This window comes from Hyperoodon ampullatus (genome assembly GCF_949752795.1).
Source record: "Hyperoodon ampullatus genome assembly, chromosome: X".
In the NCBI taxonomy this organism is placed as follows: Eukaryota; Metazoa; Chordata; class Mammalia; order Artiodactyla; family Ziphiidae; genus Hyperoodon; species Hyperoodon ampullatus.
In genome coordinates, this window is record NC_136913.1 from 131,462,328 (window position 1) to 131,486,432 (window position 24,105).

At 61.5% G+C, this 24,105-nt stretch overlaps 1 protein-coding gene across 8 annotated transcripts in view; it reads left to right on the top strand.

The window, feature by feature from the left end:
- Positions 1-630: 630 nt before the first annotated feature.
- Positions 631-24,105, top strand: part of ATP2B3 (ATPase plasma membrane Ca2+ transporting 3) — a gene marked incomplete at both ends in the record, with an annotated part of 41,401 nt that continues 17,926 nt past the window's right edge. For 3 of the 8 annotated variants that reach the window (XM_079727215.1, XM_079727217.1, XM_079727220.1), the window contains 15 exons: positions 631-838; positions 4,728-4,925; positions 5,108-5,365; positions 5,765-5,890; positions 6,015-6,151; positions 10,783-10,990; positions 11,357-11,571; positions 12,215-12,457; positions 12,831-13,072; positions 15,588-15,822; positions 20,366-20,545; positions 20,677-20,764; positions 21,377-21,483; positions 21,781-21,972; positions 23,499-23,712. In XM_079727215.1, coding sequence (XP_079583341.1) covers positions 631-838; positions 4,728-4,925; positions 5,108-5,365; positions 5,765-5,890; positions 6,015-6,151; positions 10,783-10,990; positions 11,357-11,571; positions 12,215-12,457; positions 12,831-13,072; positions 15,588-15,822; positions 20,366-20,545; positions 20,677-20,764; positions 21,377-21,483; positions 21,781-21,972; positions 23,499-23,712 — 2,851 coding nt within the window. Of the gene's footprint in view, positions 839-4,727; positions 4,926-5,107; positions 5,366-5,764; positions 5,891-6,014; positions 6,152-9,226; positions 9,269-10,782; positions 10,991-11,356; positions 11,572-12,214; positions 12,458-12,830; positions 13,073-15,587; positions 15,823-20,365; positions 20,546-20,676; positions 20,765-21,376; positions 21,484-21,780; positions 21,973-23,498; positions 23,713-24,105 lie in introns of all 8 variants that reach the window. The other 5 variants (XM_079727216.1, XM_079727218.1, XM_079727219.1 and 2 more) reach the window with 3 other exon arrangements.

The following is a 24,105-nucleotide window of genomic DNA, read 5'->3' on the forward strand; positions in this document are numbered from 1 at the left end:
CTTGAGCCGCAGAGGCTGCGCCAGAAGACCACTGCCCCCAGGGGTTTCTAGCATGCCGGCTGCACCGGGCGAGTCTTAATCAGGCAAGCGTGGGAGCGTGCTGGAGCAGACGAGGAAAGCTCGAGATTGGGCCCAGGCACAGATAACCTAACCGCGCCAGGGCAAGACCAGCCACTATTCAATCCTGACACGTCGCCCCTGCTTTGGTGTGGGCTCCCAGCTGCACCGGGGGGCAGTGAGAGCCTCCGCATCCCAGGTTGGCGAGTGCTGGCGGCGGCAGGTCCCCACCAGGAGCCTCTGATGCTGCCTGCTTCCCCACGCAGCGACACGGGGGTGGCAGGACACGGGGGTGAGCTGGCAGGTGGGCCTGGGGGGGCATGAGGGCCACTGGCCCGGCCTGGGAGGGCAATTCTGCATTCAGTGAGTCGTGGCTCAGACTGAGTGCAGATTTGCAGAGAACGTTCCAGGAGAGTGGACCTTGGTTTTGTCTCAACCGAGCCCCGGGCTTCTTCTCACCTGCTTCTCCCCAGGTGTCTGTGCGCGGCCACTTCCCTCTGCCGCCGCCTCGCCGCACCTCACCCAGGCGCTGGGACCCTGGAGGACACCCTCCCCTCCCGCGCCACAGGCAGGATGGGGGACGTGGCCAACAGTTCCATCGAGTTCCACCCCAAACCCCAGCAGCAGCGGGAGGCCCCCCATGCAGGGGGCTTTGGGTGCACGCTGGCTGAGCTGCGCTCCCTCATGGAGCTCCGAGGGGCCGAGGCGCTGCAGAAAGTCCAGGAAACCTACGGGGATGTGGGCGGGCTCTGCAGGAGGCTGAAGACCTCACCCACGGAGGGTAAGTCTGCCAGCAGAGCCCTGGCACGGGCGGCGTGTGCGCCGGGGATGCAGGGCCCTGCACCGCCCCTCACTCCTCCCTGCAGACGTTCTCTAGCCCCGGGGTCAGGCCCCGTCAAGGGCTGGGTGGGCTTGCAGCAGCTTCCCAGAGGCACTCCTGACCACGACCATGACCATGATCGTGCCTGTGCGCTCCCATTTCCCCCTGAGTGGGACATACTCTGTGTGGGGCAACCTGACCCCCTGCACCTGTGCGTCCGTAATCAGCAGTTCCCGCTTGCATCTCTTCTTTGGATTAAATAGAAATGGAACGACAGAGAAGAGGAAGGGAGAAGCCGGCACAGAATCGCACATGCTGGCGGGATGGGCCCCAAACTGAAACCCCAGCAGCTCTTCCAAGAGACAAGCGGGGCAGCCCCTGACCGAGTGCCCCTGGTTCCCCATATGCTCGGCCCTCTGTGCAGTTAAGGGGGGCAGGAAGAGGAGGAAAGGCGTAGGGTTCGGTCCTCTGGGGAGGGGCTTGGGGTGGGGGCCAGGTAGAGTGCTGAGTGGAGGTGGCACCAGCGCAGGCCATCCTGAAGAGTCCAAATCTGAGACGGTATATCTCTGAGATCTGCTGCAGGGAGCCTCTAGGGAGCCTGGGGTGTGTCCTCTACAAGGTTCTAGGGGTGGAGGCCTGATTGCCATCTTGGTCCACCCCTCTGCCCTGTGGCCCTTTTCCCCTGCTCCAGAGCAGACGTCTGCCCTGCCCTGCACCAGCCTTCCCCAGTCCTGCCCGCTGGGTCTGCTGGGAGGCCGGGACCCCCGGGAGCCAGGCTTGGCCCCAGTTTCCAGAGGCCGGAGCATTTCTGGCCCAGCTGCCGCTTCCCCGGCAGGGCTGCTGGTGCCAGGCCTGCTCCCGGCCAGTGCCGGTTGATCGCATCAGCTCCTGTCTCGGCTATCACACCTTTGTGCACCCAGGGCCCTGGCCGCCACCCTTGCCTCCTGCTCTCTGGCTCCATCTGTGTGCAGGTGACACCTGGGCTGGAACGGGGAGTGGAGATGCCTCCTGCCCCTGCCCCCACTGCAGAGGAGGTGGGCCTGAGGCTGGGTGAGGGGGCGCCCGCACGGCCACGTCAGGAGCTCGGAGGGGCCGCCTGGGTCTCTCCTGCTTTGTGCTCTAAAGGGACCCAGCCTGCTGTGGGTGTGTGATCGGGGCAGATGGCTCGGTTCAGGGCCGGAGGAGCTCTCGCCTGCTCTCCTCCTGGCCCATCCCCTCCCCCCAGCCCCCGGACTTGGGGCCGCGCGGGGGGAGGCCGGGGTAGAGGGCCATTTAGCCACAAGGGCTCTGGCCTCTCCCAGATAAAAGGAAGCAGATGGGCTTCAGCTGGCAGCTCTTTCCTCTGCCTGTCAGGCCTTGTTAAATATTTAAAATGTCAAGGCCCCTGGGAACGTGCCCGATTCTGCCACAGAGGCTCTGGCGCTCGCCCGGTGCCTGTGGAGGGGCGGGCATAAAGAAGGGCGGGTGCCCAGGTGGGTGGCCCCAACGGAGGGACCCCAGCCTGGCTTGGTCTGCATCCCGAAGAATGAGCGGTTCGAGGACCACCCTCCCATCTCCGACCCTGGGAGCCCTCAAGGCCCCAGAGTTCTCACCTGGACGTGCCCGCTCCTGCTCAGACACAGTGACCTGAGCTGGGGGGAGGGGCGACTTAGCTGAGCCCCAAGCCCCACGCACACCCCCTGGCAAGGCGGGCAGACTGGTGCTTTGGGGAGGGTGAGGAGACCAGGGCGGTGCGTGCTATACTGGAGGAGGGGACTTGCTCTTCTCCTGGCAGCAAGCACATCAATGGGCTCCGCCTTTTCAGCTATCCAAGAGGATTCCAGAAGCCAGGGAGCCTGGGTCTTAGGCCGAGCTGGGGAGACCTGGGCCCCGGCCCTTCCCCCGTTTGGCCTCCACTGGCGCTCATGGAAAGGAGAGGGCAGGTTAGCCGAGAGCTGCCCCATGTGGTCCTAACCCGATTCTGATGGCATCTGGCCTCTGCTCTGGGCAGGGTGCCCACCTGAGTCCATGCCAACTGCCGGCCACTGCCCCTGCACCCAGGACCTGGGCCACCTCAGGGGCCCTGCTGGACCAGTGCGTGCTCAGAACCAGAGGGGCTGCAGCTGCCTGCAGTCACCCCAGCAAGCCCTTCGGACCCCTGAACCCACAGGAAGGCCAAGGCCTCGGGCTGGTCTAGAGCAAGGCAGAGAGAAACACTGCTGCCGCACCAAGGGCAAACCAAGGCCAAGGGACAGGCTGAGGGAAGGAGGGAGGGAGGGAGCTCCTGGGGAAGGGGCCCTGAGGGCCCAGCTTCCTGTGGGGACCAGCTGGGCATAGGGGGCAGGGCAGGCAAGATGCAGATTCCTGAGGCGTGACGAGGACCCATGGGCTCTCTAGAGGGTGCGGGGGCCTCTGTCGTTCTCGGGGCCTCCAGATCAGTGTCCTTTCCCAGGGTGGGGGTAGTGGAGACCCTGAGTGTCTGGGAGATTCAGGGTTCGAGGACCTTCCTAGTAATAACCCCACTTTTCACATCTCCTGTAGGTGAAGGGAGTGGGACATGGGCCCTCAGCTGGGTCCCCAGCCCTTAGGAGCTGAGGTCCTGAGCTTCTCCCAGACGCCCAACTGGGAGGCCACAGCCTCCAGAAACCTGAGCCGTGGCCAGGCCCAGGCACAGTGAGGCAGGGGGAGAAGGGCAGAGACAGCTGGGGCTCCTGCTGGGTGGGGCGGACGGTGTGCGGTCATGGCCTAGCTCGGGAGACGTGCCAAGGCGGTGCGTCTGGGGGCTTTTGCTCTTGTCAGTCCTTCCACCCCGAGGGGCCCCCCTCCCCCTCCCCAGAAGCCACCCTTCCCTGTCCTGCACACACCCACCCTCCTTCCTTCCAACTCCTTTGCACCACACTCAGCACTTTCTTGTTCTCAACTCCTCTGGGACCGGGTCTTCTGTGGCTTTCCAAGCTGGCAGGGGGCACCCCAAGGACTGGCACCCGGGCCCTTCTGGTTGCCCACCCCCTGCCCCGCCCCTCCCCGCTGGAGGCCTGGGGAGGGGCAGCTACTCAGGTCTGGGAACTGCAATCCACTGTCTGTCCACGAGGTGTCAGTGTGGGACCAGGCACTTGGGGGCAGAGAAGCCAGAAAGGCTTGGTGGGGTGAGGTGGGGGGACCCGTGGATGGGCCTGGAAGGAAGCAGAGTCCCAAGGGCTGAGGTCGGGGCCAGGGGACTGTGTCATCCCATCTGCCTGCCTCTGGGGAAGATGGCCAAGTGGATGCCCGGCTTTCGGAGGCAGTGGCCTGGATACCCGTCCCACATGGAAGCTTTCGGTACCTTCAGGAATGGGCCTGAGGAGACTCATGCTCTAGAAGGAGAGACCCAGCGGCCTTGGCACAGGCCTGGGTGGGAAGTGGGTCGTCCCAAGAATGCGAAGTCAGGGCCCAGCTTCCAAAAGCTGGGGCAGGCCCCTTTGTGGGTGTTGATTCTGAGCCGCTGTGTAAACCGGCCACCCTCCCTCCCTCCCTCCCTCCTAGCCCACACAGCTTGTCGGGGCTGCAGAGGAGACTGTAGTTCCTAGACCTCCGCAGGTGCATCAGGATGATGGTCCACACTTCCTTGTGCTCGGGCTCCGAGTTATCGCGTGGTCGTGGTCGCACTCCCGTGCCTTCCAGGCAGCTGGAGAGGCTGCCAGCGCTCCCGCCTACATGCCCCCAGGGTTTGCAGAAGGGCTCCAGGTGCCAGGCCAGTGCAGTGCCCGCTTTCTGGGAGCTTTCAGTGTAGAGGGAGAGACAGGCACGGAGAAAGGAGGAGCAGGGGGATGCAGGGCTGGCCTTTCCCATCCTCTCCTTCTGTGCCTCTGTTCCACGTGCCCACACTGCGCAGGCCTGGCCGACAACACCAATGACTTGGAGAAGCGCAGGCAGATCTACGGGCAGAACTTCATCCCTCCCAAGCAGCCCAAGACCTTCCTACAGCTGGTATGGGAGGCCCTGCAGGATGTGACCCTCATCATCCTGGAGGTGGCCGCCATCGTATCCCTGGGCCTCTCATTCTATGCGCCACCCGGAGAGGAGAGCGATGGTGAGGGACAGGGCTGGGAAGGGCAGTGAAGGAGGACCCCGTGGACGGGGGCGGGACGCGGGTGGCAGCGCAGAGGTGCTGGCAGGTGGGGAGGGATAGAGCCTGAGATGACGGAGGGAGGAAGGAGCTGGCGGAGGGACTTCTCTGCCACCTCTGCCCTTCCCTCCTGTCTTCGGGCACAGCGTGCGGGAATGTGTCGGCTGGGGCAGAAGACGAAGGGGAGGCCGAGGCGGGCTGGATTGAGGGGGCCGCCATCCTGCTGTCTGTCATCTGCGTGGTCTTGGTCACGGCCTTCAACGACTGGAGCAAGGAGAAGCAGTTCCGGGGCCTGCAGAGCCGCATCGAGCAGGAGCAGAAGTTCACTGTCATCCGGAACGGGCAGCTCCTGCAGGTCCCGGTGGCTGCGCTGGTGGTAGGGGACATCGCCCAAGTCAAGTATGGTGAGCGCGCCCATCGCCACCCACGCCGCGAAGGGGCTCAGCTCCCACGTCAGGGGCAGGCCTTCTCCGGGGAGCACGTGGGGCGGGAGGCTGGAGGCGGGCAGCTCGGGCAGCAGGCCCGGCGAAGACGGGGCATGTCAGCGGCTTCAGCGCCCCAGGAGCAGGCTGTTCCCACAGCCTGTCGAGGGCCTCCCCAGCACGGCAGGGCACTCCTGTGGGCCCCATTCCCTGGAAGACGGATGACAGGGCTAGGAGTGGGTGGGTACCCCCAGAAAGCAGGAGACCAAAGGAAGAGGGCCACACACCCGACAGGACCTCCTCTGGGGGAGATGGGAGGCGGCATGGAGGAAGGCCTCCTGGATGCATGGTCTGTGGTTCTGGCCACTTGGCCGGCCTTAGGAGACCTGCTGCCCGCCGATGGCGTGCTCATCCAGGGCAATGACCTCAAGATTGACGAGAGCTCCCTGACGGGCGAGTCGGACCACGTGCGCAAGTCGGCAGACAAAGACCCCATGCTGCTGTCAGGTGAGCCCAATGGGACCGGAGTCCCTGCTCCTGGAATGCCCAGGACAAAACCTGTAGGTGCTGAGCATGCCTCCCACCCAGCGGTGCAGATCTCTGTCTCAGTCTCTGTGTGTTGCTGTGCCAGGCACTCATGTTATGGAAGGTTCTGGAAGAATGGTGGTGACAGCCGTTGGTGTGAACTCCCAGACAGGCATCATCTTTACCTTGCTTGGGGCTGGTGGAGAGGAGGAGGAGAAGAGGGATAAGAAAGGTAAGGCAAGAGTACCCTGCAGTTCCCAGGGCCGCCATGCCACTGGCCCCCGTATGTAGCCGTGCCCTCTTCCGCGCCTGCCTGGTGACGGCCCCTTGCTGGCCCAGTCCCTGGCTCTGGCACTGGGGAGAACCAGCCCTCAGGGGGTGGGAGGCCATACCCTGTCCCCTGATTCCTTTTGGAGACCCCTCTTCTGGGGTCTTTGCCCCAGAGCCAGCAGGTTGGGGGCCCCCCAGTTTTGTGTGAGGCAGTTTCCCTCAGATGGCTCTTCCCCTAAGGCTTTGGGGGCGTGTGTGCCAGGGTTGGGGGAGTGCCCTGCCTGGGTAGGAATGGGGTTGGAGGGACAGGGACCAGCCACCTGGACTTGGGGGTGTTCAGCCCACATGGTGAGGCACTGAGGGCCCCAGGCCAACGTGGCAGCTAGGGAAACACAGGCCACGCAGCCAAAGGTGGAGGGCTCCCAAGCAGAAAGGACTAGACACCCCAAAGGACATCCAGGGCCAGAGGAAGCTGATATGGGGCCAGGGCCCTCACCCTAAGGGGAAGCAGTGTTGAGGGACAGAAGTCTTCTGACGGCCCAGCTCTGTATTCACCCTGGCCTCCCTGGCACACGGCTACCCAGCTGCCTCCTCTTGCCAGCGTCCCGAGCCCCAGGCATGGCTGGTGCCCCCTCCGCTCCTCAGAACAGGGTTTACAAAGCTCTGGAGTTCCCCCAGCGTCCCCCCCGCCCCCATCCCAGTCAGGACCCTGGTCCCTTCCACGACTCAGGCCTGCATCTGCTCACAGCTCACCTTGCTCTGACCTGGGTCTCCCCTCAGGCCACTCCTGCCATCAAACCGGTAAGGAATGACGTTTTCTAGATGTGCACCCCACCTCTGAGGGAAGCCACCTGGGCCCACTAGAAGTACAAAGACGCGCACGAGTACGGGGAGACCGTGTGCCAGAAGCCTGCAGCCAGGGCCCTGGGGACAGGGCGTGCGGGTCACCAGCTCCACCTCAGTCAGTCAAGGCTGCTGGGCCTGGAGTGCAGGCGGTCTGCCCAGCCCAGTAACGTGGGGACAGGTCAGCGTAAGGAAAGACGCACTAGTGTCCCCAGACCTGGGCACGTGAGGGAGGAAATGGATGAGCCGCTGCTGCCTAGAAGCTTCTATGGGCCCCATCTCCTGGCAGCCTGGGCCTGGCTTCCCTTCCTGGACTCCTCCCTGCTCCTGGTCCACCAGGCCCACCCCTCACAGCCAATGGGCACCGGCGGACCTTCGGCCACCTTGGCCACACCAGTCCCCCCTCCCCGCAGGGCTCAGCCCGGTGTCTCGCCACAGTCAGCACCCTGGGGCCCACAGGAGGGCAAATGGGTGCGTAGGCAGGCCCTGGGCCTCCTCTGGGCTGGACTGGAGTCCTTGATGGCTGCTTGGCAGGACGCCTCTTCCACATTCCTTTCCAGGCTCTTCCCCTCCCGCTAGGTCCCTTAAATGTCACCGTCCTTCAGGACTCCGTCCTAGGCCCCTTCTCTTCGACCTTGACAAGACCCCTCCAGGCCCCCCCGGGTCTCCCCCAGCCCCGGTTCCTCTCCCCCGCTTGCCGTGCCGCTTAAGAGTCAGAGGGGACACCAGCAGCAGCTGGCTCCCTGGAGGAGGGGAATCTGGGGGTGCCCTGCGGGGGAAGCAGAGATGGCCAGGCTCTGGGGAGGGGGCAGCGGCACCCACGACCCCTCACCTCCCCCACGTCTCCGCCCAAGGCCCTGGCCGCTGCAGAGACTGGAAGGTGGCACCTCGCCCTCAGCAGCCCCCCTCAACGCCCCCCGCCACCTCTCGATCTGGCCGGGGGGCTCAATGCTCCCTGTCCATCAAGGGCACTGCTGTCGCCGCCTGTTTCTTGCCTTCCGGCCTTGACTGCCTGTCGTCCTTCTCTTCTTTGGGCTGACCTCTTTCCCCTCGCCTCCCCCTCCCTCACCTCCTGCCCCTTCTCGGGCCAGGCCCAGCCCTCATCTTCCCACCGTGCTCATCTCAAACCTCCCTCCCTCCTCCAGAAGTTGCCACAGCCCCAGGGCAACACCCCCCCATAGTGCTGCATTGTCACCCACCGTGTGTCTACAGGTTTCTCCCCTGCCCTGCCCCAGAAGTCTCCTTCACCTCTGAATGCCCCACAGGGCCCAACTGACACCCCACTGGGGCTGGGAGGGGACCTCTCCCTCCTCCCTGGGACCCCCAGACCAGACCCCACTGCCTGGGAGACACCTGGCCTCCGGTCTGTGTCCCTGGGTCCCCAGTGACATGAGCTGTTGGGTGGTGGCTGACAAGCCGGCCCACTAGCCCTTCCTGTCCCAGGCCGGTGGTCTCTGGATCCAGGGCAGTGTGTGTGTGGCCTGCAGAGAGCTCTCCCGGCTGCTGCCCTGGGGCAGGTGAGGCAGGTGGAGCTGGGGGGCGGAGCCTGCCGGCTCTCCTGGGCCCTGCCAGAGTTGCAGTCCTTCCCGGCCTCAGAAACCAGAGGCACAGCCAGCACTGTTTACCTTGGCCTGGGGAAGCTGGTCACTGCCCCAGTCCCTAGCACCCAGCTGTGGGCTTTGTGGTGGCAGAGCACATCTGTGAAGGAGCCCCCGCACAGCTCCACCTGGGGCCCAGCGCGGCCGGTGCCGCTGCCGCTCCCTCCGGCGCTGTGGGTGCCCTGAGGCTAGCCGGCTCGCTCCTTTATCCTCTAAAGCGCCCACAGATTTGACTGCTGGCCACCAGGGCTTAGGAACCATCTAGGTCAACCCCCTCGTGCTGGTTCTGGGGGGAACACGCATCCCGACTGGGGGGCCCTGTTTGAGGCAGCAGAGCTGGGACCCGACACCTGGCAGCTCTCATTACCCGTGGTGCCGGCCCTTCCAGAAACCTCCCACTGCCGACCGTGTGTGAGCCAGGGTCTGTCCAGGGCTGGCCTGCGGGTTCTCTGGAGGGCTGGAGACCAGGCCCTCTTCCCCCGCCCACCCCCTCTCACCGCACTCTCTGGCTGCACTGTCTGTGCCCCGCTGTCCTGTGTGCGCGTGTGTGCCAAGGCCACGTGGGTGTTCTCAAGTCTCCGTGTCTGTCGTTCCTCTCCCGTTGTAGGCAAGCAGCAGGATGGGGCGATGGAGAGTAGCCAGACCAAAGGTAATGCGCGCCCTGCGCTCAGGATGGGTGGCAGAGGGTGCGGCGCAGGGTGGGGGGCCGCCCGCCTCGGTTGCAGGAGCAACACCTGGAGGCCAGGTGAGTGGGGCGGGGCGGCTGGTCTGCAGACCCCGCCAGAAGTGTGCAAATATGGCCCGTGAGCGAGCATCCTGGTGAGGAAACTGAGGCTCTAGAGGGCTGACTCACCCAAGACTTAATCGGTCCTGTGGGTTTCCTGGTTCAGCTGCCTTTCTGCTGAGACTTTGAGGCCTGCTCCCCTTTCAGCCAGAATGCCTGGTGGGTGCCGATACTCTGTAGCCAGGGTGAAGGGTTGTAGGCGCTGGGAATCCAAAGACGGATAAAGTATGGTCCTGGCCCTCGGGAAGGTCACAATCCACAGATGTGAACCCAGGGGCAATACTCAAATGCAGTGTGGGACCCAGGAACGCAGGCAAACGACTGGAGTTCAGAGGCCGACTGGGGTTGGGATGGCATTTGGGACAGGAGGACAGTCCAATGGCCAGGGCCCCGGGCAGGGACAGGGAGTGGCAGTCAGTGGGGTAGAGGCTAGAGTGGCCCAGTGGAGTAGGACCTTGAATGTCGCTAAGGCTGTGGCCCGAGGCCATGGAAAGAAGAGGCCACTGGTGAGTGGTCTCAGGCAGCCAAGTGGAGAAGGGATGGGCGGGGAGACAGAGAAAGAGGGAGCGGCTGACACTGCGTGGTGACAGGAGGCATGCAGGGGCACTGAGAGCCCCACTGGGTGGGGACAAGGACGAGTGGCAGGGTTGGGTGCCCGCTGCGGGTAGGGGACGGATGAGATTACACGGGGCAGCATGTGAGGCGGTGGACAGGCCAGAGGCAGGTGTGGGGCAGGGGACACAGCACCACCACATTAGGGTCCACCAAGGGGGCTGTGAGAGGGCTGCCGGTTCCAGAGAGGAGGTGGAGAGGCATCTAGGGGAGAGGAGCGAAGGCCCCATGGCGAGAGAAAGGTGCAAGGCTTGCCCGCCAGCAGCCGGGGAGTGGGCTGAGGACTGCGCACGTGCTGAGCTGGGGCCCCGACGGAAGTCCAGGCATCCACCGGAGGGGTGTCCATCTGAGGGCTGGCAGGAGAGACAGCCTGAGCGGGGAGCGGGGGAGGAGAGTGCGGGGATTCCTGGACCTCCCTGAGGGGAGTGGGAACGTGGCTAAGACAGCAGTAGGCAAGAGTCAGCTCTGGGTTCTGGAACATTCCATGGGCCCCAGGCCTCTGCTTTCAGGTATTGAGATTTGGGGCGTTACAGGACTGGCCACGCTGTCTGTGTGCCCAAGTTACCAGTGCTTGTGTCTGTCCTCCCTTCCCCTGCGAGGCCCCAAGAGAAGCATCTCTGTCCTGCCCAGGACAGCGCTGGAGCCACTGCCCACCTCAGGAGGGCCTGGGCTGATGAGAGAGGAGGGAGAGGACAGAGCCCCCCGTTTCCTCTCGGATGGTGTGGCATATCTTTCTCCGTGAAAGCCCCTTGTAGCCGTCACCCCAGTCACCAGGCCCTAAACTTGGCTGCGGGTTTCTTCTGTGTGCAGCTAAGAAGCAGGATGGGGCGGTTGCCATGGAAATGCAGCCCCTGAAGAGCGCAGAAGGCGGGGAGATGGAGGAGCGGGAAAGGAAGAAAGCCAACGTGCCCAAGAAGGAGAAGTCGGTCCTTCAGGGAAAGCTCACCAAACTGGCTGTGCAGATCGGGAAAGCAGGTGGGGGCACCCGAGGGAGCGGCCCAGGGGCCACCGACGGGCAGGGGGGGACACTGGGCTCCTGGACTCGAGGCCGGACCAAGGAGAACAAGTGGGAAAGGGATGTGACGTGGGATGTGGGCCAGGCAGCAAGGGCAAGGACTAGGAGCAGGTGATGGCCTTCAGGGTCTGGTTCCGCCCCCTCTGGCGAGCGTGGACTGCAAAACTCCTTAAGGCCAGGGACAAGGAGCGCCTCCCCCGACTCGGGGGTCAAGGGAATGTGGCTGCAGCGTCCCTTACCTCTTCCCTCTTGCTCTCTCCCTCCCTCACCACTGCCGGCCACCCTTCCTGCCTCCACCCTCTGTGGCCTCTGACGTGGCTGGGCAGGGCTGGTGATGTCCGCCATCACCGTCATCATCCTGGTCCTCTACTTTGTGATCGAGACCTTCGTGGTGGATGGCCGGGCGTGGCTGGCAGAGTGCACACCCGTCTACGTGCAGTACTTCGTCAAGTTCTTCATTATCGGTGTCACTGTGCTGGTTGTGGCTGTCCCAGAGGGCCTGCCTCTTGCTGTCACCATATCCTTAGCTTACTCTGTCAAGGTAATGAAATAAACACAACACGAATAAGAATTCCGTGATATCAGGGTACAGACCCAGAACTTGGGGTGCAAAGCCGTTAAGCAACGTGGACGAAGCAAGGACTGGATAAAGTTTGGGATTGCTCAGGGGAAGAACGGGAGGCCGAGCAGGGACGCAGAGCTGGACTTGTACATCCTTGCCCACCTGGCTTCCTGGGCAGGGCGGTGTGACGAGCTAGCATCTGCAGGATGTGGGCAGGGTCACCGAGGGGCCAGGGAGTTGAGGTGGGGGCAGGGGGGAAGGGGGCCACAGGGAGACAGAGGGCAGGGCAGAGATCGGGGTGGGCAGGGGAGCCACAGGGCCTGCAGGTGACCTGAGAGGGGGCTCTGGGCAGCAGGGAGGCTCCAGCTGAGCTCCAGGAAGAGTGGCCACCCAGAGTCGACTGCTCGGCCTGTCTGATGAGAGTCCTTACGTCTCACAGGCCCGCTGCCTCGGTTTGACCACCACCCCACTGCCATCTGAGCTGTGCACCTGCTGCCCGAGGTCCCGGGCTGTTAGTGCCGCGAGGAAAGCTGGTGGGCGGAGCAGAATCATACATGCCGTTGTGCTCCCCCACCCCGCGAGGACAGCTGGCTACCCAAGCCTCCATCTGTGCCCTTTACAGAAAATGATGAGGGACAACAACCTGGTCCGCCACCTGGACGCCTGTGAGACCATGGGCAATGCCACAGCCATCTGCTCAGACAAGACAGGCACGCTCACCACCAACCGCATGACCGTGGTGCAGTCCTACCTCGGGGACACCCACTATAAAGAGGTTCCGGCCCCCAGCGCCCTGACCCCCAAGATCCTCGACCTCCTGGTCCACGCCATCTCCATCAACAGTGCCTACACCACCAAAATACTAGTGAGCTGGGAGCAAGGGCAGGCCAAGGCGGGGGTAGGATGAGGGGAGGGAGCTTGGCCCGGCTATGGCATGGGCTGTCACCAGGGGCTTAGTAGGCTCTCTTAAGGACTTTTGAGCCGAGCCACCATCGTTTCTGGGGTGCTGGTCTCCCTCCTCGTCCCCGGACACTGGGCGGGGCCTGCAGGTTCTGGAAGCCCTTCCCGGCCCAGTGAATCGTGGAAAACCTGCCCGTCTAGTCCATACTGGAGGCCCTCCTTGGCTCCCTGCCACCACACCTGAAAGACGTGGTGGCCGAGGCTGGGCTGGGGCCCGGGGACAGTAAGGAGGGTGGCCTTGGGCCTCCAGGGCCATGCTGGTTCTCCTCACCTCGCAGCCTCCAGAGAAGGAAGGCGCCCTCCCACGCCAAGTGGGCAACAAGACGGAGTGCGCTCTGTTGGGCTTCGTCCTGGACCTGAAGCAGGACTTCCAGCCCGTGAGGGAGCAGATTCCTGAAGATAAGCTTTACAAGGTGTACACCTTCAACTCGGTCCGCAAGTCCATGAGCACAGTCATACGCATGCCCGACAGCGGCTTCCGCCTCTTCAGCAAGGGCGCCTCGGAGATCCTGCTGAAAAAGTGAGTGGGCAGCAGGACCCAGCATGGGGCTGGCTAAAGCGTATGGCATTTCTGGCTGTATTATTGCGGTAAAGTAGACATAGCATAAAATTGGCCCTTTTAATCACTTTAAAGTGGACAGTTGAGTGGCATTAAGTGCATTCGCACGGTTGTGCGCCATCACCACCACCCAATCCCAGAACAAGTTCATCCCCCCGAAGGAAACCCTGTGCCCATTCCACAAGCTCTCCCATCCCCCTCCCCCTAGCTCCTGGCAGCCACTAATCTGCTTTCTGTCTCTGTGGATTTACCTGTTCTGGACATTTCATATGAATGGAATCACATAGTATGTGGCCTTTTGCACCTGGCTTCTTTCACTGAGCGTAGTGTTTTTAAGGTTCATCCAAGCTGTGGCCCATATCAGTGCTTCATTCCTTTCTATGGCTGAATAACACTCCATTGCTCAGGTCGGCCACATTCTGCTTATCCGGTCATCCATCGACAGACACTTGGGTTGTTTCCACCTTTGGCTACTGTGAATCATGCTGCTTTGAATGGTCACGTACGAGTTTCTGCTTGAACGCGTGTTTTCAGTTCTCTTGGGTACATTCCTGGGAGTGAAATTGCCAAGTCATATGGTAATTGCATGTTTCATTTTTTGACAAAACGCCAAACTGGTTTCTACAGGGGCTGCCCCACTGTACTTCCCCATTAGCAGCACATGAGGGTTCCAGCTTCTCCCCCTCACCAATGGGTTATTACCTGATTATTATTATCGTTGTTGTTGCTGTTGTTATCGCCATCGGGATCTCGTGGTGGTTTTGATCTGCATTTTGCTGATGACTAGTGATATTGGCACCTTTTCATGTGCTTATTGGCCATTTGTTTGTCTTCTCTGGAGGAATATCTATTCCAGCCCATGCCCATCTTGGATGTGAATTCTTTGTCATTTGATTGTTGAGCTGTAAGAGTTTCTATATGTTCCGAGTATTAGATTCTTAACACGTATCTGATTTTGAAGTATTTTCTCCCATTCTGTGGGCTGCTGTCTTTTCACTCCCTTGACAGATTTTTGCTCACTGTTTTGATTTGTCCTTGGATGCGCAAATGTCTTTCAATTGTGAAGTCCAGTTTATCTCTTTTTCTCTTTTGTTGCTTGTGCGGGGTTCCTTTTTTTTTTTTTTTTTTTTGCAGTACGTGGGCCTCTCACTGTTGTGGCCTCTCCCGTTGCGGAGCACAGGCTCAGCGGCCATGGTTCACGGGCCCAGCTGCTCCGCGGCATGTGGGATCTTCCCGGACCGGGGCACGAACCTGTGTCCCCTACATTGGCAGGCGGACTCTCAACCACTGTGCCACGAGGGAAGCCCCGGGGTTCCTTTTAGAGGTGGTGAAAATGTTCTCAGGTTGACTGTGGTGATGGTGGCACAACTGTGAATATACTAAAAGCCATTGCATGGGACATTTTAAGCGGGTGAGTCGTGTGCTGTGTGAATTATATCTCAACAGAGCTGTTAGGGAAACTGAGGTGGGCGGCACACAGCTCTGCCTCCAAGTGCACCATGCCCCGCAACCGCTCAGCGTTCACACCTCCCCTTGGCCTTGGCCTCTGCAGCGCCCACGCACCCTTCTAAGACTTGGCCTGATTGTGCCTCAGTGCTCACCCCCGGCTTTCTGGGGCCTTCAGGACAGAGTCCTGAGCAGGACCTCTGGGCTCCTCCCCTGGCCTCCACAGCCAGCTTCTTTCCTTCCTCACCAGTCTGCTCGGGGCCCCCATTTGTCCGTCTGCCATGCCAGCCTCTGGGGCCCGTGTTTCCTCTGCTCCTTACTTTTCTGCACCTGAATCCTGCCAGCCCTCCCCATCCCAGCCCTTCTGTGGTTGCTGCCTTGTCGTGGCCCTGTTCCGTGGCATTCGGTTTTTGCTGATGTCCAACCTGTCTCCGTAAAGTGCAACGGGGCAAGAGTGACAGCCCCCCAACTCCCATCGAGTCCGTGCAGAGCTGTGGAAACAAAGTACCATCATCCTGGTGGCTTAAAACAACAAAGACCTATTTTCTCCCAGTGCTGGAGGCCAGAAGTCCTCAATCAAGGTGTGGGTGGGGTCGCCCTCCCCCCAAGGCCTCCAAGGGAGGATCGTCCCTTGTCTGTCCCAGCTGCCGGTGGTGGCTGGCCACCTTTGGCCTCCCTTGGTTTGTAGCTGCATCTCTCCAATCTCTGCTGCCATCGTCACACAGCCTTGTCCTTGTGTCTGTGTCTCGACATGTCCGCTTCTCTCTCTTTTTTTTTTTTTTGCGGTACTCGGGCCTCTCACTGTTGTGGCCTCTCCCGTTGCGGAGCACAGGCTCCGGACGCGCAGGCTCAGCGACCATGGCTCACGGGCCTAGCCGCTCCGTGGCATGTGGGATCTTCCCTGACCGGGGCACGAACCCGCGTCCCCTGCATCGGCAGGCGGACACTCAACCACTGCGCCACCAGGGAAGCCCCTTCCTGATTATTCTTAACAAAACCTTTTCCTCTCCTCTTGTTCTGTCCGCCCCAGGTGCACCAACATCTTAAACAGCAACGGGGAACTGCGCAGCTTTCGCCCTCGGGACCGGGACGACATGGTGAAGAAGATCATCGAGCCGATGGCCTGTGATGGGCTGCGCACCATCTGCATCGCCTACCGGGACTTCTCCGCTGCCCAGGAGCCCGACTGGGACAACGAGAACGAGGTCGTGGGCGACCTCACCTGCATAGCCGTTGTGGGCATCGAGGACCCCGTGCGGCCCGAGGTAGCCAGAGCCCCTCTGTGAGCTGCCCGCTGGTCGGGACGGGTGGAGGGGCCACCCTTCTTCACGTCTGGCCTTGGTTGTGAGGCCTTTGGACATAAATGCACGGAGGGAACTGCCCCTTTCTCCTGCCCTCCTGGCCGTCATGCCACTCCCTGCCAGACTTTATAGGCAGAACAAATGGCCAGAGTTGGACCAACTGGGGAGGGTGGGTGATGGCAGAGCCTCGGGTTCCTCCAGGGGCGTGGCCATCCTGCCCCACATCAGACCTTCCCCGGCACACTGGACCCCCACCCTTGTCCTCTTGCCCTTGCACCCTTCAGGAGGCTCGGTCCTGCCGTCTGGAAGGCCCCCTCCTGCTTGGCCTCCGCCAGGTAAGAGAGGGCGGCAGTTAGTACCTCGACGGCTGCCAACGCCCACAGGACTGGTGGACCAGAGGGGCTGGTGAGGGAGAGGCAGGAGCCGGGGACAACTCCCAGGGCTCTGGTTCCGAGAACTGGGTAGATGGTGTTGGGGGGGCTGGGGGAGGGGAGGGCAGTTCTCAGTCGAGGGTTTGGTTGGGGCCGAGTGAGGTTCGGGACATCCCCATGGAGATGTCACGTGGTTAGGTCCTGGCCAGAGGAACATTCTCCAGAAACGTCTTTTCATGCGTGATGGTCGTGGGTGCAGCGGAGCAGAGGTGGGAGGAGCCTGTGAAGGAGACTCCAAGGAAGGGGCCGGGTGGGGAGGGGAAACTGTGAGGGGCGTGTGGCTGAGCAGGGCAGCCAGCGTGTGGACACAACTTCACCCAGAGCTTTGCTGAACAGGGAACGGAGCAACAGGGCAGAGGTGGGTCAGGGTGCAGACAGGAAGAGCAATGGAGACGGTGCTGGTCCTTCAAGATGCGAGACCCCCGAGGGAGAGAGCCTGCCAGGCTGGCCCTGGAGCGGGGTGCTGGCGGCAGCTGCAGGACACCAGGCCCCAGAGAGAGTGTGCAAGGCACGGAGGGTGCAGGTTGTGAGGCAGCAAAGGACCCTCTATCTCCCAGGGCCTCTCCAGTGGCGCCCACCTCGTGTCAGAAGCACGGGCACCTTGATGCTGCCAATTAGCCTGAAAACATGTGTGTGCACGGGCTGCCCTCAGCTCTCCCTCGGGAGACAGGCATTCACGTGCTGGATCAGGCACCACAGACCCTCCATTCAGAAGTCAGGGATCATCAGCAACAGCGCATCCCCAAATTCCAAGGAGACAGGGACTATCGTGTGTAGAGAGGGGGCACCCGGAGTTGGCCCCAGGAGGAAGCGGGTGGTGGCAGAGGCAAGGGGAGAGACTTCGAGCCAAGGAATGGGCCCAGAGAAGGCAGGTGGGGAGAGGAGCTGCCTGGGAGAGCAGGGGCACAGGATGCCGCTGAGGGTGGCAGGGCTACCTCCAGGGACACAGGGACTGGGCCTTTCCCTTCGCTGGACCAAGGAGAAACTGAGGCGCAGAGGAAGGCTGTGTCCATACGGCGAGCCGAGTCCTAAAGCCTTGTGACCCTTGCATAGACCTGATGGCCTCCCCATCTGAAAAGAGCCATTCGCCACCGCCGGCCCCCAGGTGGCCGCTCCAGGGTGATGGCTGTTCTCTCCTTACTCCTTGGGAGGTGTCGACAGTAGCAGCTCTAGACTTTTCCATCCAGATAACTGGGGCTGAGTGAAGCTGCCGGAAAGCCAGAGCTCCTGTTGGAATGTCTCACAGACCCAGGAAGGCGACATTCACAGACACCCAGGGCCTTGGCCAAGGCCATTTCAACAGCATCATAACAAACCCGCCCAGCCCTTCCACCTCCGCCCTTTGCCCGGATGGAGGGGTGTGAGGTGTGAAGTGGCTGGCAGCCGCACGGCACGGGGAGCCCCTCTTGCCTGACCCCCTGGGCCAAGGAACCCTGCAAGCTTCCCCTAATTTCCGGCATAAATATTTGTTGCAAACTGAAGCTCTAGTCATCGATGTAAGGTTGGAGGCCTGAGATGCATTTGTAGATCTCCAAGACAGAGCTGCAGAGGCCATCTTCTGGCCCATGGCGGCTCATTTACAGAAGCGCCAATGAGGCTAGACTGGGGGCTGGACGGGGTGGGGGGGCTAGATGGAACAGTCCAGAAGGGCTGCACATAGGCGGGGTGAGGCCCACCCCTTCCCCCGGTCAGTGCTCTTCTCAGAGAGGGATATTATTGTTTTTATACGTTTTCATCTTAGAGAAAACATGGATAAAAGTTCCCTGAAGGTCACCATGAAGGCTCAGCCTCAGTGGCTGCCCCGACGGGTATAAGCACAGGGTGAGAAAGCCGTCAAGGCTAGGCAATGGGCAGTTCGTTTAAGATCCAGAAACGGCCTTGGTAAAGGGCCCCGGGGGACAGGATAGCTCCTCTCTGGCTGGAGAGTGGCTGAGTGAGAGGCTGGGCAGCAGGTGGGGAAGCCAGGCAGAAGCCCACGGGGACCAGCCAGCCACGCAGTGGCCAAGGAGGGTGCCCCGAGGGCCCAGGGGAGCCCCAGGTGCTGATGGCAGGCGGGAAGGCCGATAGGGTGCTGTTAAACTTGCCGGGATGCCTGGGGGCCTGGGACGGCTACAGCCTGAGGAGGGCCTGGCAGGGGGGTGTCTCTGCCCTGGGGAGCTGCATGGACCCTGTAGGCAGGCTGTACTTATGCCAGAGGGGCCTGGGGGCTCCTGCAGACACCTGGCTGCCTGCTGTGCTGTCGGGACTCAGCCATCAGGCCGGGACCACAGCTGGGCCCAGTGGGACAGCAGGGAGGCAGGCGAGGAAGGACAGTCACCTGATGAGGGAGAGGGCGCCTGCAGACGGAGGGAGCTTCCTGCCACCTGGCTTGGAGGCCAAGGGCCTTTCAGGCCAGAGACGGAGCCGGGCCTGGGCTGAGCCCACACAGAGGAGGCCAGCAGACACTGGATCTGGGGCTCCCAGGGCTCAGGCTCATCACGGCCACTTGGTGGCAGCAGAGGGGCTGCTCCCAGACGCGTGGGGCGGGGTGGGCGGGGGGGTGTGGGGGGTGGCGTGGGGCGGGCGGGGAGCTTGCTGGAAAGGGAGGTATCTCCCCGCAGCTCATCCCCTAGCTCTCAAGAAAGCGTCCCTGAGGCTGAGTGAGGAGACGCATTACTGGGGGTGCGGGATGCAAGCCCCCTTCCCAGGGCTGAGCCATATTTGCTGCAGGGATCGTAAGGTCACTCTGTCCCAGCCCCGAAGTGGGAGCCCCTCTGGCTGGGCCCCGGGTCCCCGTCCTCTTCCCACCCTCTCCCTGGCTGAGATCACAGCCTCCACCCCCTGGCTTCGGGGGCCACCAGCGTGCCCGGACCTCCCGGGCCAGTGGTCCCCTGCAGCCTACCTGGCCCCGCCTGCTGCCCACCTCCCCTGGGGGCTCCCAGCTGCCCTGACCCCCTGGCGCCCAGCCCCAGCTCCCCTGGCCTGGCCACCAGGCCACACCCGGGACACCTCGTGCTCACACGATTCCTGGGGCTCAGCCTGGCGGTGCCCGCTGGAAGCCCACAGTGGGGTGCGCTGGGCCCAGCGGACACAGCAGGGAGCCGGGGGTTCCCGGGCCGCACCCCCGGCCCCGGCCGCATCTCCTCGTCCTCCTCTCCCCTCCTGGCCCCTCAGGCGTGGCCGGCATGGCCCTCCTCCGCGCTGCTGTCTCAGCCTCACAAGTCCCCTCCTCATTGGAACGGGAGGGTCTCCACTCTCTGGGACAATGCCATCCCCTCCCAGCTGGGCTCCGCTCCCTTCAGCCCATTTTCCACTCAGCACTAGAGGGATGTCTTGTTCTTCTCCCTTTTCCGGAATCTAATCTTATGTTTGGGAAATGGAGATGTACTAAGTAACCAGAGCGATGTACCATTTCCCCCAATGAGCAGTGAGAATACCTTGTCATGTCAAGCCTACGGCTCTAAATGTCTTGGGTTTTATATGATTTAAAAAAAAAAAAAGTGGCGGGGAAACAAGTGAGGGCTTACCAGAGCTCGGCCAACAAGGCCAGAGCCTGCCTTCAGTCAGGGCCCGAGACGGTCCAACCCGAGGTGGGTCCTGCCAGCTGGCAGGGCAGCTGGGGCCAGAGGTTCCTTTCTTGTCCTTCCGGAGCTCACTGGCACGACCCCCGCCAGCCGGCCTGCTGATGGGACTGGTCCTGGCTCGGCTGCTCTGGGTCTCCTTTTCCCCAGTGGAAACTGAGGTTGAAAGAGCTGGGTGATTTCTCCGGTCACCTTGCTGGACACGGCTCTGATGGTGCCCCTTGACAGTGTTCCAGTGGCTTCTCCCAGCCTTGCTCGTGGTGTCAGGGCCTGGGTCTGAGTCGTCGGTGGTCCCCGGGGCTGGCACAGGGAAGGAGGCACCTGGGTTTGGGGGCAGCCTGCTCCCTGCGGGCCAGGCTGACAGCCGGGGCAGAGCTGACAGGCCATCTCTCCCGCCTCCTCCAGATCGCGTGGTGGAGGGAGAGGTGCTGCAGATCTGGATGGAGGAACGGGTAGAGCCCAGACACAGCTGCGTCGGGCCGTGATGGCCCCACCCACCCATCTTGTCCCTTCCAGGTCCCTGAAGCTATCCGCAAGTGCCAGCGTGCTGGCATTACGGTCCGCATGGTCACCGGGGACAACATCAACACAGCCCGTGCCATTGCGGCCAAGTGCGGCATCATCCAGCCCGGGGAGGACTTCCTGTGCCTGGAGGGGAAGGAGTTCAACCGGCGGATCCGAAACGAGAAAGGCGAGGTAGTTCCCGGCCCATCAGCCCTCCCTCGAGTCCACAGTTCTGGCACTTTCTCCACCGCCGCCCCAGTTCAGCCCTGACTGCCCGCCCTGCCACCGAGGCTCTGCAGCGTCTGTGTGCTTTTCCCTCCCAGATAGAACAGGAGCGTCTGGACAAGGTGTGGCCCAAGCTGAGGGTCCTTGCCCGATCGTCTCCCACCGACAAACACACTCTGGTTAAAGGTAATGGAGTGGGCTCACTCCTGCCCCCGCCCTGCCCCTGCCCCGGGTGGCGGGACGCAGGCTGGGTGTGGCCATCACCCCTCGGGTCGTCTGCTCCCAGACGCCCAAAGCTGAGCTTCCAGTTGGGTCTCAGGGTGCTCAGCTCTGGACCCATTGCTGCTGGAGGCTTTGTATCTCAGCCACTGGCCCTCCCTGAACCTCATCGGGAAAATGGGGATAATAATGGAGACTCCCTCAAAGGGCTGAGCTGCCAGAGCTCGAGCCTCCACTTCTCTGTGCTCACAGTATCAATGGAAGACGCCAGTAGAGGCCAGCTCTCTTCATAGCAGCTGGGGAAACTGGGGCCCAGGAGAGCGAGACATTTATCCAAGTTGCCCAGTGCCGAGCCCCTGCCTTCTACCAAATCCCATCACCCTGTATCATCTCACTGGGCGATGGGCCAGGGTGGGAGAAGCGGGGTGGGACTGCCAGTCAAGGCACAGGACTTGGTCCCAAAGATGGTGGAGAGCACGGAGTACTGGAGCCAACTGGCCCCCCACGGCCCCCGGGCTAGTCACCCAGGGCCACAGATGGCAGCAGACCTGCCCTGCCCTGCCCTGATCTGTGTTCCAGGGATCATCGATAGCAGCACCGGCGAGCAGCGGCAGGTGGTGGCCGTGACCGGGGACGGCACCAACGACGGGCCAGCCCTCAAGAAGGCGGACGTGGGCTTCGCCATGGTAAGCCACCCGCTGTCAGCCTGGCTCACCACGCCAGGTGGGGCCTTGTGATGGAGGACGTCAGCTTTGTGCAGCAGTGTGGGAGCTAGCGTTGAGGCAAGTTGCAGAGTGCCAGAAGTTTCTTTCTCTCACATCTTGGCCACCTGGGCCTCTGCAAGCTCTGCCCTGTTGGTGGCTGCTGCAGCGGTGGCGCCCTCTTCATTTGTGAGCAAAACCTCTCTAGTCCAAGGACACGTTTGGAGTGGGTGAGGAGAGCTGGGGAAGCGGCCCCGTGGACACGGTGTGTGTGTCCCCCAGGGCATCGCGGGCACTGATGTGGCCAAGGAGGCCTCGGACATCATCCTGACGGACGACAACTTCACCAGCATCGTCAAGGCCGTCATGTGGGGCCGCAATGTCTACGACAGCATCTCCAAGTTCCTGCAGTTCCAGCTGACGGTCAATGTGGTGGCCGTGATTGTGGCCTTCACGGGTGCCTGCATCACTCAGGTGGGCACTGGGGGCCACTGGGCCCAAGGAAGACCCCGGGCTCTCCCTCCCACGGCTGGGCTCCTCCCGCCTGGTACACCTGGACCCCAGTGTGCAGAGCAAGCCCAGGGGACCCCGCGCCCAGCAGGGTGAGGGCTGAAGAGCCCCTACCTGAGGACCCAGTGGTGGGAGCCAGGGGTTTTTTTGTTGCAGACTTTTTTGGTTGAGGTAGAATTCAGCCACCAAAAAACTCACCATTCGAGAGTATACAATTCAGTGACTTTTAAGTACATTCACAGTGTTGTGCCATCATCACCTCTATGTAGTTCCATCATGTTTTCATCACCCCAAAAGGAAGCGCCATCCCCGTGAGCGGTCCCTCCCCACTCCCCCTCCACCAGCCCCTGGCACCCGCTCATCTGCTTTCTGTCCCTACAGACTTACCTATTCTGGACATTTCAGCTACATGGAACCAAATCATAGGTGGTTGTTTGTGTCTGGCTCCTTCACTTAGCACAATGTTCTCGAGGTCCATCCATGTTGTAGCAGGTACTTTATTCCTCTTGATGGCGGACTGATGTTCCATTGTATGGAGCGAGCACCTTGTGTTTCTGCATCCCTCCATCAATGGGCATTTGGGTTGTTTACACCTGTGGCCGCTGTGGACGTGCGTGTGCAAGTCTTGGTAGACCTGCATTTGCACTAGTCCTGGGTCTGCTGGGAACTCCGTGGTTAACCTTTGCAGGAGCCTCTTCCCCTTTTTCAGTTCTCCAATTCTCCCCATTAGTGAGTGTCCAGAATTTGTCTCCCTTTCAAAAGTATTTTTTAACTGAGATAAAATCCACATAACATAAACTGTACCATGATAGCCATTTGAACCAAAACATACCATCCAGTGGTTTTTGATGCATTGCCCATCTTGTGCAACCGTCACCTATACCTCAGTCCAGACCTTTTTCATCACCCCTGTACCCACTAAGCAGCCACTCCGCACTCTCCTCTCCCCCAGCCCTGGCATCCACCCATTCGCTTTCTGTTTCCATGGATCTGTCAGTTCCAGAAGTTTCATAGGAATGGAATCCTATAGGATATGGTCCTTGGTGTCTGTCTTCTGCGAGGCTCATTTTTAACCAACAAGTCAGAGGCAATGAGAAGGAAGGTCCAGTGCAGTTTCTACCTCTTCCTGGCCCTTGGGTGAAGGAATGCATCCGTAGGGCCCTTTTATGGTCTGGGGCAAGTGACAGGGGGTGGCAGCCTCCTGCTAACAATTTGGACCACACCTTCTAGATCACTGCCAGCAGGTGAGAGAAGAAGGGAGACTGGCAACATTTTAAGAGCAGGAATCTGAAAGCCCAGTGAAAACTCTGTGCTAACCTTAAGAAAACATAGGGATGGAGATGTTACGTTTTTATGGGAAGGTTGGATTTGTTGCATTTTCACTTGAATTCAATTCCAGTGACATTGACCCCATGCTGAGTCTCTTCCCAGGAGTGGGCGGCCGGTGGGGTTTCCAGGCCCATGTTGGGGTAACTGGCTCCTCTCCACAGGACTCTCCTCTCAAAGCCGTGCAGATGTTGTGGGTGAACTTGATCATGGACACATTCGCCTCTCTGGCCCTGGCAACGGAGCCGCCCACGGAGTCGCTGCTGCTGCGGAAGCCGTACGGCCGGGACAAGCCCCTGATTTCGCGGACCATGATGAAGAACATCCTGGGCCACGCCGTCTACCAGCTCACCATCATCTTCACGCTGCTCTTCGTCGGTAGGTTGGCCCAGGGCACCCTGTGCTGCGGCCAGCCCCGCAGGCCCTGGCCCTGTCCGGCAGTGGCCGGGACAGACGGGCACCTGGGGACCCGATATCCGGTGAGGACCCCTCGGCCCTCACCTCCCTGCCGTCCTGGGAGTTTTGTTCTCTGTGTGGCATCGGCTCCTTTTAGGAGATTCCTTTATTTACATGGGGGCGGGTTTGTCGCTTTGTCTGTGTGGCCTCTCTTCCTGACATCAGAGGGCCTCCATGGGTCTGGGGACGCTTGACCACGTGGTGGCTTAGCTCTCAGCACACGTTCCTGGGAGTAGACTCAAAGTTCAGTGCAGGCATGGCGGTGGCCAAGGGGCAAGAGTCACCACGTGAGGGCCCCCAAACGGCAGCACCTGG